At 32.9% G+C, this 13,733-nt stretch overlaps 1 protein-coding gene across 1 annotated transcript; it reads right to left on the bottom strand.

The window, feature by feature from the left end:
• Window positions 1-2,747: 2,747 nt before the first annotated feature.
• LOC139526995 (noelin-like) lies at window positions 2,748-7,323 on the bottom strand. Its single transcript, XM_071322197.1, has 2 exons — window positions 6,387-7,323; window positions 2,748-4,425 (listed from the first exon to the last, which is right to left on the bottom strand). The coding sequence occupies exons 1-2, from the start codon at window positions 7,036-7,038 to the stop codon at window positions 3,575-3,577; spliced, it is 1,503 nt and encodes a 500-aa protein (XP_071178298.1). The 5' UTR covers window positions 7,039-7,323; the 3' UTR covers window positions 2,748-3,574.
• Window positions 7,324-13,733: the final 6,410 nt, after the last annotated feature.

Raw genomic sequence — 13,733 nt, 5'->3', positions numbered from 1 at the left:
TAAATGTTTTTTTGTGTAATTTCGGTAACCAGTACATGGTAGGGACTTTCAAATGTTCGGAAGATGCTTTAAGTTGGGTAGTGGCAGTGTTATGCTTGTAAACGATTTCACTCTCTGTGGTGCGCACGGACCTGAATGCAGAGGAATTGATCATTTCGTTTTGAAGAACTTCCGTGTAGTATATGTGTCACACCACCACTACATTATTGGCTGCCTTGTCTGCCGATACGAATACAAACCGCTCTGGGAGTACGTTGAGTTTATTTTTTATTCCAGAAATGGGAATATCATGGTTCCTATACCATTTCAGAACTGTTTTCTAAGCACGGTTGTGTTATTGTCAGAAAAGTGGAAAATCAACCATTTTAATAAACAAAATCTCAAAATACGGAAATGTAAATTCTTAAATTTATAAAAATCGAAATCCGGGAGCTCACGTCAAAAGATATTAAAAATTTACGTAAGTTTCTTTTTTTTTTTTTTTTAGCATTTGTGGTTGTTGCCCAACACGGTTACGACGGACGGACAGACGGACAGCCAGAATTACGTATGGAATGAAGGACGGTGGACGGACGAACAATGGTTTATCGCATTACGGTCAATTTCCCCTCGAAACTGTTTGAGATTTTTTAGCCTTTTCCTATATAACATTTTATTTTGGTATCACTAAAGTTGAACAAAGGTATATAGAAAATAAAATACTATTTTACATTATATTGCGTTGAACACTTGTTCAGGAAGCATAAATATGAGTCATTATTGGAAACTTGGATATCAATGATGACTTTTTCACGTATGTGGTTGATTATTTTCGGAGTACGAAGTGATATTAGTTTTTTGCATTCATTTATCAACTTCATATAGTCTGTACACTTTATTCCATGTCCTCTGCCCTTCATATCTGGACAGACTGGTAAGTTAAGTTTCTTGTTATAAATTAAAAAAACATGTTTACACTATTGTTTCAGATAAGGGTGAAGGTTTGGTACCATTTAAACTTTTAACCCGCTGAAATTGTTTGCACCTGTCCTAAGTCAGATATCTAATGTTCAGTAGTTGTCGTGTGTTGATGTGGTTCATGAGTGTTTCTCGTTTCTCGTTTTTTTTAGCTCACCTGGCTCTAAGGGCCAAGTGAGCTTTTCCCATCACTTTGCGTCCGGCGTCCGTCGTCGTCCGTCGTCGTCGTTAACTTTTACAAAAATCTTCTCCTCTGAAACTACTGGGCCAAATTAAACCAAACTTGGCCACAATCATCATTGGGGTATCTAGTTTAAAAAATGTGTGGCTTGACCCAGCCAACCAACCAAGATGGCCGCCATGGCTAAAAATAGACCATAGGGGTAAAATGCAGTTTTTGGCTTATAACTCAAAAACCAAAGCATTTAGAGCAAATCTGACAGGGGTACAATTGTTTATCAGGTCAAGATATATCTGCCCTGAAATTTTCAGATGAATCGGACAACCCCTTGTTGGATTGCTGCCCCTGAATTGGTAATTTTAAGGAAATTTTGCTGTTTTTGGTTATTATCTTGAATATTATTAAAGATAGAGATAAACTGTAAACTGCAATAATGTTCAGCAAAGTACGATTTACAAATAAGTCAATTTGACCGAAATGGTCAGTTGACCCCTTTAGGAGTTATTGTCCTTTATAGTCAATTTTTAACCATTTTTCGTAAATCTTAGTAATCTTTTACAAAAATCTTCTCCTCTAAAACTACAGGGCCAAATTAATCAAAACTTGGCCACAATCATCTTTAGGGTATCTAGTTTAAAAAATGTGTGGCGTGTCCCGGCCAACCAACCAAGATGGCCGCCATGGCTAAAAATAGAACATAGGGGTAAAATGCAGTTTTTGGCTTATAACTCAAAAACCAAAGCATTTAGAGCAAATCTGACAAGGGTAAAATTGTTTATCAGGTCAAGATCTATCTGCCCTGAAATTGTCAGATGAATCGGACAACCCGTTGTTGGGTTGCTGCCCCTATATTGGTAATTTAAGGAAATTTTGCTGTTTTTGGTTATTACCTTGAATATTATTATAGATAGAGATAAACTGTACACTGCAATAATGTTCAGCATAGTAAGATTTACAAATAAGTCAACATGACCGAAATGGTCAGTTGACCCCTTTAGGAGTTATTGCCCTTTATAGTCAATTTTTAACAATTTTCATAAAACTTGTAAATTTTTACTAACATTTTCCACTGAAACTTCTGGGCCAAGTTCAATATAGATAGAAATAATTGTTAGCCGCAAGAATGTTCAGTAAAGTAAGATGTACATACACATCACCATCAACAAAACAAAATTTTGTCATGAATCCATCTGTGTCCTTTTTTTAATATTCACATAGACCAAGGTGATCGACACAGGCTCTTTAGAGCCTCTAGTTTTTATATAGATTAGACCGTTAGTTTTCCCATTTGAATAGTTTTTCACTTGTAATTTTTTGGGACCCTTTATAGCTTGTTATTCGGCGTCACTGGGAGCCAAGGATCCATGTTGAAGACCGTACCTTGACCTATAATCATGATTAGGGTTTACTTTTAGAAATTTTGACTTGGATGGAGAGTTATTTCATTGGCACTCATACCATATCTTCTTATATCTATCAACATCACTGCACAATTAATTCTTTGCTGACGCACTATTTTTGTGTTCCTAAATTTGTGGTGCATTATTGATATTGATCCGCTTGTTGTGCCCGTCATGTTGTCCTTGTGAAGTACAAAATTAATCCAGTATTTATTTTCATTTTTAATATCAAAACCTTTATCAAATAATACAACATAATGAATATCAATAAAAAGATAAATATGTACAAATTCGACTAGTAATTAATAATGAATGAAATATAAACAAATATGAATTATCATCTGGGAAATAAATGAAAAAGACTAGCAATAACAATCAATTATTATACAAATATAAAAAAATATTATTCAATCAACAAACCTAAACAATGTTTACCCATCCCAATTCCGTATCATTTACTGGTTCTACTAGAAGAGGGTCTACATGAGGGCTTCATTTCTGTATTTTTTAATTATTTAAGCCATTTTTCACTATTTTTTATCAGTTTTACCCTTTATTGTCTATTCTTTATCTTTAAACATCCCATTTTTCCTTATTGTTTTTTACGTTGTTTTTTTTTTTTGTGCTTTTTTCTCAAATTTGTATTTGTTGGTCAATTATTCAGTATTTGTTGGTTCGCCATTATCATCCAGACCCCATTTTAAAGTGATAAGTACAAGTTATCGATACATTGTTTGACTTACGCGAAGTATTTCCCAGAGCTGATTGGAGTGAAATATGTAATAACAATGATGGACAAAAACGTTTTCTTTTGATATATTAAATCGTAGAACAATAATTAACAAAATAATTTGATATCATGTACAATAAAAATAAGTTGTTCCTTCCAATATCGTTCTATTACTTTAAATAATATCAACGTCATACCAATTACATTCCTAACACGCGAAAACTCCATCGGCAAAACAATTGTTCGTGTTCTATATAGTTTTCCTTTCAAAGATTAAACTACAAAAACGTATAACTCTTTCGGGAATCAATTTCTTTTCCTTTTCTTTCGAGAATTTCGTCGTTTAACGCGGTTTGCACCTACTTGAAACGGGTAATACGATTTAGAAGATACAGAATAAACTTCGACACGACCATGATTCCAAGCATAAAGCTTCTTCTGAATTGGATTGTAGTCCAACATGTAGTTCTTAGCAAATTTATCGTCAATGGTGTTTGGAAATATTATTTGATTGTCTTTAAGAACCTTGCTACCGCCGTTATTTGTATTAAATGAATATTTGATAAAAGTCGGGATGTTTTCGTACGAATCTGTTGCATACATAACTCCACAAATCATGAATGCATTTCCAACTTTTGTTTTCGGTATATTCGTAACCCACGTCTCCAAAATCTCAAGTGTGTCGTCATTTAGTTTTACAATAACTATATTCCCGTTGGAATATGTCGTAGCGTAAATTACCCATAATCCTTTTTCGTCTACAGCAAAATCTATGTCTGAAAATTTCCCACTCTGGTATGGGTATTTGTTATGGACACCTGCGTTGTCCAGAGCTACTTCTTTCTCCCATTTTTTCTGAAGTAAGTTATACTTCACAATTTTGTTACTCATTCCCTTATGACAATACAAAGAGTTTTTATAAACAACATGTCCTGTTCCTTCACAAAAGAACGGGAGTTTGTGCGTACCTTTTTCGACGTCATATTTAAGTAATTCCAAAGATTTGTACTGGAAGATTTCGTTGATGTCACTGTAACCATAGGTTACCCATATTTGACCACCTGGTATCGGGTCTACTGCAAAGCTGCCTTGTGCTATCCCAACAGGAATTTCTATGTTATCGCTTCTGATTGATACCAGTTCTTGTGGACAGAAATCTACGAAAATAAATTTGATACATTACGCCATATCATATCAGATATTCAGGGGAAAATGTTGGGAGGTTATCTTAATAAATCAGTAACCATAGTGTCTTGGTAATTGCTTTAAACGGTGTTCCAAAAACTTGAAAATCTCCTCTTTTAGATAAATAAAATCGCATATTAACTCCGAAATGTAAAATCTAAAATTAAACAAAATTCAAGGGGAGCTTACGTTAGCACAATTCACTAAAGCTTCATGAAAACTGCAGAAAGCATTTTTGAATTATTGTCGGAAAACTGACAAATCCCACGTTTTTCAATTAATTACACCCAATAACTCGGAAATACAAAATCTAAAATTTATTAAAATCAAAAGGGAGCTCATGTCAATTCACCAAAGTTTAAGGCCAATTGGGTCAAGCGTGTTAAGGTTATTTTCCGACTTGTTGACGACGGATAAACAGACGGACGGACGGATGGACGGAAGACAACGGTTTACCACAATACGTCCCGTAAACAGGCGTATTACACAAATTAATATCGAGCTTTCTACCAAATCTACTACAGAAATTGAGGCCAGGGAAATTAAGTTACATGGAGTATTAACATTGAATATAACGTATAATTACCACCATGACCTAAGAACAGAGATTGGTCATTTTGTTTTTATTTGCGGTGGGGAAAAAATCTGGGCGAGGGTCACTGTAAAGTATTTCAACTTTTTGAGATTTCACATTTAATAAGAAAAATAATCAAAAGATTTTTATTGTAGTATTTCTCTGTTTTCAGTTCTCATGAGTAAATGAATAGCTCTCTTGATAAACATACATGTATGTCTGTAATGTTCGATAACGCAGATTTAAAGTATGTAAAGCGGGGGAAAGAATTAGTGAGAATACCTAACCGAGACAGCAACACACCGACACAAACAATGAAAATATATCTATAGGGGTAAATTCAGGAAATAAATATATGTCATAAGGGACCGCCCATTTAGGGGAGAGCTTTCTGTATAACACTGAAGTCATATGCTCTTCTGATAGGTAGATAATGTTTGTAATAAATATTTTTTGCCAGATGGATCAAAACTAGAGTTGAAAAAAAATTAAAAAAATGCTGAATGTACTATTTTTTTTTACTACAGGGTTGACAAGTAATGGGAGTCAGTATAGGATTTCAGTGCGAATCTACATTGTTTGTAAACAAGGCCATGTGAATGCCCAAAAATGCCGCATGACCCTATGTTTTTATTGTTGCAAAAGATAGGGCTACATTTGTCCTTTCGTGAATGTTATATGAAATTTTCCAATTTCTAAAGGTAAATCAGGTAAATTTAATTCCATACATAGATTAGCATTAAAGTCAATGGGAGATGTTTTACTGAATTTACCCCTATAGGTCAATGTTTATGCATGTGAAACAAGAGCATTTCCCATAATGCATCCTGAATCCCAACAAGGCTAACACATTTTTGTCATTCTAGTTTGATTATTATTTATTTTAAAGTGTAGCTCATTTGAAACAGTTGATTAAATCAAGGTTCATACATTTTTATTCTGGATTGTTTACTTTACATTAAAATTTTGAATGAACAGCCAGTTTTATGGGGAAATTGATCGTTTTCAGTTTTATTTCAGTGAATGGTTGCTGAAATAAATGTTTCGCTCAATACCAAAGTTTAAACTTCATTTACACTGCGTTTAAAAATATCTTTGGTTTATTTTATCACTTAGCTCCTATGAACACCTGGTCTCTCGTAAATCAAGAGTCAAACTAGCATTTTAATGACTCTTTTTGAGTGAATAAATATCAAACAACTATTGTTCATCTGCACATTACATATGGACAATAATGTATAACATGTTGCCAGGCAATTAGCGAAAAACATAATAACTTCACAACGGTTTAATTTCCAAGTAGGCAATGAACTTTCAATGGTATTTCAAACGCGGTATAATAATGAGGTTGTAACTTACCAGTTTTGCGTTCAATTTTAGTGACATTTGCCTTTGCCAAGCTTGCCAATATAAGTAAAACATCCTCTTGAACTTTGTCATTCATAGCTAACTGACTACGGACTGATTTTTGCGCTGCTGTAGCAACGGATGACATCATCTCGACCATTTCTTTCATTTCGGCATTAAGCGCCAACATGGCGTGTTGGAGGTACGTGTACTGATTCTGTAAAGCTGCCACCATTGATTCTCTCATTAAAGTAGACGTCGGTGGATACTGTTTTATATTTGTAAGATCATTCCTTAAATCACTGTCCCCGGACGCTAACGTCGCCGTTATATTTTCTAATGTCCCCATACGTGTTCCTATAGTAGATTTCATACGCTTTAAAAGTCTCGCGGCATCTTTCAACTTTTTGGTAGATTTACTACTAAAACGATCCGGAAGTTGATTTTTCCCGTTATCGTCTGCTTCAAACCACAAATGGTCATCCGGGTCTTGAATGAGACTAATTGCACCATCTTTTTCTTTGATTGTTAGAGACACATTTTTTGAACATGATACGTAGATTAAATTATGTTCCATATCAAATTCGTACGTACAGTCGTCATTTTTCACAGGAACAACAGCAAAAACCGAACAAAATAGAGAAAATGTGAAAATTCGTCGCATTTTTAATATTTACAATATTCTCTGTTAACGAATTGGTGCTTACATTGTTCGTTCACTATCAGTACAATGATATTGCGTTGGTAACTTTGTAGAATTGATTTTACTTAGATATTGTGTCAGTTTCCACTTTTTGTTTGATTCTGACATTACCCAAAGTAAACCAAATTGTTTTTAGGCCACTTAATTTCATAACTGTTGAGGTAATTCACTTTAAGCGCCAGAACAATTACATAAATTGAAGCATATGGATTTATTGCAATTATGAATACAATTCTACTTGAAAATATCTGTCAGAGCGATTAATATCCAAATAAATTGTTCAGCCAAGAGAGTGCGACTGGGATTTAAATTATTCATTTATCTAATTAAGTTTACCAGTATGAGTATACTAGACAATAGAGAAGGTAAATACAATTGAGGAAAATCGATGTCTGCTTTCAACAAAGTACGCAGTTTTACGGTAGAGTTGAGATACAAACAGTACTAATATTTTCGAACGTAAAATTATGCCACTTTAAAAGCTATATAATGTAAACATATCCGGTCTGTATGGGATTGTACGCATATTGACGTAATGTATTTGATGTCTGATGTATGCATGGATGTTTAACGTCCAGTTGAAAATGTTACATGCATAATTAATGCTAAATATGATTTGTTTTGGTTTTTGTAAGGGGAGCTGTGTTTTAAGCAAATGTCTTAGTTTTTAAATTTCCTTTTCCCTTTTTTATAAGAAGGCGACGGCTGAATTTTTTTTTAACTTAAAACACTTTTGCCTCATTATTTTGTTACGTCACTATTTATCAAACCGTGATAGGTAGGAATTCCTAGCACTTAAGTGATGACATACAGTAAGCGTCGAATGAAATGTAATAAAAATATTAACACTGTTTTCACACAAAGATATATACTATGTGTTCACATGTTTGTTTAACCACTTTGGTTCGATGACAAATATATCCTTAACTCAATTTCTTTAGAAATGATTACAATAATTTGCGATTTCTTATTTCCCATTCAATTTTTGAAAATCATGTACTAATTTCGATTGATATTAAGTAATCCGAGAAGAACATACGTCTTTTAAATGTTAGCTTAAATTTTTGAAATTGGTTTATAAAATGTCTTCATTGGCAAAGAACCAAAAACGTAACAGACAGACAGACAGACAGACAGACAGACAGACAGACAGACAGACAGACAGACAGACAGACAGACAGACAGACAGACAGACAGACAGACAGACAGACAGACAGACAGACAGACCAGACCAGACCAGACCAGACAGACAGACAGACAGACAGACAATGTATTGAATTTATTAGTTATCTACCCCAATATAGTTAACTTCGACATATATAAGTTTCGTAAATTTCAATGAATAATTTGTAGGGTTCAGATGGTCTTCGGGAATACAACATGATCATGTATAAATATGCTTAGCTGTGTTATATATGAGAAGCTGGATGGGGTTTACGAATAGAAAATAATAATCCAATACTACAGAAAAATATTATGTGCAAACAAAATAAAGAAGAGAGAAAAATAAACCCAAAGAATGGAGAAAAATAGGGTGCTGATTAAAGGAAGAACAGAGAACGAACAATGAGCAAAAATATAAAGAATAGAGAAAAATTACCTAAAAAATGATAAATGTAAAGACTATAAATATGAAGAATCCAGACCCTCATATATTTGTTTTATAAATACATTTGACATTTAAGGAAGCTCGCTTGTCACGTTTTGGAATTTTGGTCAGATTTTCGGAATCCTCTGGTTTTATCCATTTGAATGCCTTAACAAATTTTGCCCGGTGACCCCCATGTTTCTTTTTCTTTTACATGTATAATGATAAGCTGTCTGTTAAAGTCTTATAAAATTCTAATTATTTTTAAATAGTTTTTGAGGATTTAAACTGGATAAATAAATGATAAAGCTATGAAAAGTCAAGAGAGAACATTTCCCACCAAAATGTCAATGGCTATTATCTCGAAAACAAGCACGGTGACTTATATATATTTTTTGCTCTTTTGATTCCTTTATTAATCCCCTATCAATATATGCTAGTGTTTTGAAAAGTTAATTATTTTGAAACTGAGAAACGAACTCCCTTAAACAAAATACAAAATAAATTGACCCGAGTAAATTATGAATTACATTATTAATGGTTTAAGTTTCTTTAGTCCTTAAATTATTCTCCCGGTTTTTTATTATATTTTAAATGTCAATTTGTTCATATTGATGCACAATAAAACCAGTATCACACGGATAGAGAAATTTTTAAAAGAAACAAATTAACAGAAAACCATAATTTAAAATAAAATTGATGATTTTTTTTTTTTTTTTTTTTTACATCTGATAGACAAAGAGATTGATCGTAGGTTACTTTACTTCCAGTGGCAAGTATTTCATGTATATTCAGGACAAATACAAATTGTAAATAAATCCAAAAATGTTCTGCAAAGTAGGAATGGAATGAAGGGCTGAAAAATGACGAATTCGCTTTTGTTCTCTTGATATGAAGCAGAAACTGAATTCATACACAATCTTCTCCATGAACGAATAATGAGCATTTTGAAGAGGTTGTTATTTTCACTTTATTATATATTGATGATGTCATTCAGCTCAGTGAGTGCCTGCATCTAATATTAAAAGTCAACTTAAGAATAAAGATGCTACCGAAACTAGAAGGTTTGCTTCATAGCTTGATCTTTTCCGTGGTATTGACACAGATGGACGACTTCAAACTAAAATTTATGGCTCACGTTATGACTTCAATTTTCATATTTTCAACTTCCAATTTAATTGACCATGTCGTCCCTTTTTTTATATATCATTTCACTCCCCAGTCTCATCTATCCCTCGATATTTGTCAAAGCTGAAACACCGTCACGTTGTTTATTCTATTTGAAGTTTAATCCACCACTAGAAGAGTAAGTTTACATTTTATATTTGTGCTCATTTTTTTATATCGTTGTGAATATTATTAGTTACATAGTGTGCTAGTGACCTAATACGGTATATATGGGGTCAGTAAATTCCATATGTATACCGTATTACGTCACTAGTAAGATTTATTCCTATGAAGAATAAATCCGGTTATCGGAGGAAAGTGGGCTTACGTTTTGGGAGTTGTCCCGCTTTGAACATCTGGTGGAACTTGTTATGTATTATGAGTCACGTTAATTATTTTAACCTTGATAACTGTGACGTCATCATTCTTTCTTTACCACGTACGATACAGCAGAGGGAAGACGCAAAAATTGGGTTCCGTATGAATTAACTAATGTTTGTTTCAAAAGTTAATAATATTTCTTTGATTTGGTATATGAAATGGATGTCTTTCAAAAAATCTTATTTTACTGAAAAGGTTCGGAAAGTTTGAAAGACAGGAAAAGCACATGGTTTTGATCCAGTATAAAATAGTGTTAAAGATTTTATATCTTTTGTTGTTTCTTCTGTAAAGAGTTTCTAAATATTTCATTGTAAATTTTTAATTGTTGGTTATCATGAATTATATTTCCAAAAATAGAAATTTTAACAGACCCGTAATTTCAGATAAAAACTGCGCACATGGTTTTAAAGACACGTGTCGCATGGACGTCTGCGATTTTAAAACTATCGTTATATGAAATGTTTCATCTGCTACACAGCAAGCAATTTAAAGAGAAACCAATAATGAATAAATGTATGAAGTTTATAAAATATACAGATCTAACATTGTTGGGTTGATGTTTAGACGAGTTGTATAGATATTATAACTTTTCAACGGTCGTTTCACTAATATTATTGTAGTAATTTTTCAGTTTTAAAAACCAAACATCTTATGGAAATCGGGAAAGCAGATCGTATGTCACAAAGGCCCTCTAAAAGTCCTTATAAATGCAGCCAAAGGCAAAGGGTACAGCAGAGGGGCGTACCAACACCGTTGGGAAACAGATCTAGCAATGTCGTTGGACAGCATACTTCCACGCAAGTTTTAGCTACATGTATGATGACTCCAGAACTTAGGAATGAAGTTGTTCAGATTGTCAATGACAATGCCCTTATTCACTCTCCAGCTACTGTTAGTGTTACATCTCTTGACTCGGTCAATGAAAGGCAACAATCGAATACAGGTATAACACAAAGTTCTAATATTTGCCAATAACTAGTGCAAATGATAATCTATGTTTAAATGTTTCACAAAACTCGGAACAAAATAATTAATGGTGAATATGTAAATTTAGGTATATATTGCTTTAATACAAATTCAGGCACAGAACAGTAGATACAAATGGACAGCTGATTATCCAAACTAAACTAAGTAAAAAGATTACTGATATTAACACATGAATAGATGCTTTCATTATTTACATAAGTATTTATGTTGGTGTACATTTAGAAGATGCACCTAACTTAACCGAATACATAGTCTACATGTTAAAATATTTTGTGTATCCGTGTTTCCAGTGCAAAATTTACAAAATCTCTCATTAGAGGGTATTGTTGGTCTTGCATACCTACCAGTTTCTATTGATAATGAGTGTGCACTTATTCTTAATTTAGTGATAAATAAAAAGTTAACCACAGTTTCCATCTTTTATCTTAGATAGTTCAAATTTAATTTAATTTTGTAGAAATCTTCTAGTTTCTGTTTGAAATTACTATTACAGTGCTTGTTAAAGGGTATTCCAATATATTTCATTAATTCAGATAATTTATTAGACCACAAATTTTCTCTGTACTAAGTTGATATTTTAAAAGGATTGATTGATTGTTGGTTGCTTAATGTCCAGTGGCAAATATTTCAGGCATATCTATCAGGACGAATATTTACAGTGTCTGTAAATTGTGTCATTTTAGGATAATTTAGTTTGTATCAAGCGGATACATTGTTATGACACAGTGTCTGTAAATTATGTCTTTTTAGAATAACTTAGTTTGTATCAAGGAGATATTCTGGTAGGACACAGTGTCTGTATATTGTGTCTTTTTATGATAATCTAGTTTGTATCAATTAGATCCATTGATAGGACAAAGTGTCTGTAAATTGTGTCTTTTAAGGATAATAAAGTTGTATCAAGTAGATACATTGATAAGACACAGTGTCTGTAAATTGTGTCTTTTAAGGATAATATAGTTTGTATCAAGTAGATATGTTGATAGGACAGTGTCTGTAAATTGTATCTTTTAAGGATATTATAGTTTGTATCAAGTAGATATGTTGATAGGACAGTGTCTGTAAATTGTGTCTTTTAAGGATAATATAGTTGTATCAAGTAGATATGTTGATAGAACACAGTGTCTGTAAATTGTGTCTTTTAAGGATAATATAGTTTGTATCAAGTAGATATGTTGATAGGAAACAGTGTCTGTAAATTGTGTCTTTTAAGGATAATACAGTTTGTATCAAGTAGATATGTTGATAGGACAGTGTCTGTAAATATCTGACGGCGTTACTTTATCTCATGTGGGCAATTGGTTTTTATTTCTTATTTCATTACAGGGTAATTTAAATATAAATATATGTGTGTGGTCATTTAAAAGTACGGTCACGGCAGGCGTGTTGTGTCGCTACCGCATTTGTGGCGGTGGTCGAACTCAGTGTCCAATAACTCTTGGCATAGCCACTGAATTCGACCATGTGGCGAAAATAGCGACACAACATCTACAAATATATTATGCTTCTTATAATGGAATTTTGTATCCGCTGAGCTTCTGTTTCCCAGGGCCAGCATCCGATATATTTTGGAAGCAATAATGTTAATAAGGATATTATATTGATATATAAGGAAATGACATTATAAGGAATAACAATAAGGTGGAAATAAGGAATAAGAATAATGTGGAAATAAGGAATAAGGAATGGACAATAATGTGGAAATAAGGAATAAGGAATGGACAATAATGTGGAAATAAGGAATAAGGAATGGACTATAAGGTTTAATTATATATACTAGGGACTTGCCAATTATGTTTCTCGGCAGTCCCATTCTTTGTCAAGCCGTGGCCGTACAATTTTGTACTTTTGCCAAATAAAATATTTCTTACTTTATATATTTGTATGTCATTTTGCCACACGTTGTCTCAGATAATAAGATTTATTCCTATGAAGAATAAATCCGGTTATCGGAGGAAAGTGGGCTTACGTTTTGGGAGTTGTCCCGCTTTGAACATGTGGTGGAACTTGTTATGTATTATGAGTCACGTTAATTATTTTAACCTTGATAACTGTGACGTCATCATTCTTTCTTTACCACGTACGATACAGCAGAGGGAAGACGCAAAAATTGGGTTCCGTATGAATTAACTAATGTTTGTTTCAAAAGTTACCCACCCACCCACCACTTAGATTAAAGACATACTCCTAAAATGTAGTTAATATACATGTGTTAAATGTTATATTATGTTTTATCTTACCTCCTATACATTTCTAGGAATATGATTGGTTAAAAGCGACCTCGTGGAGACCGTGAATAAGATAAGATAAGAAGATAAGAATTTTATTAATCTAATCAAGAACCCATATAAAAGGGCATCATTTTACAACACAATATGATTGGAAAAAGCAAAACAGAAAACTAATACATACTTTAACGTTATGATCAGGATCAGAGCCTAACACAACATGTGTTTTATATAACTATTATATTAAATCTTATAACAATAAAATACTAAATTACTTCATATATTTTGTTTATATCTGGATCTTA

Source organism: Mytilus edulis, chromosome 6 (assembly GCF_963676685.1).
Source record: "Mytilus edulis chromosome 6, xbMytEdul2.2, whole genome shotgun sequence".
NCBI lineage: Eukaryota > Metazoa > Mollusca > Bivalvia > Mytilida > Mytilidae > Mytilus > Mytilus edulis.
This window is presented reverse-complemented; position numbering and strand designations above follow the sequence as displayed.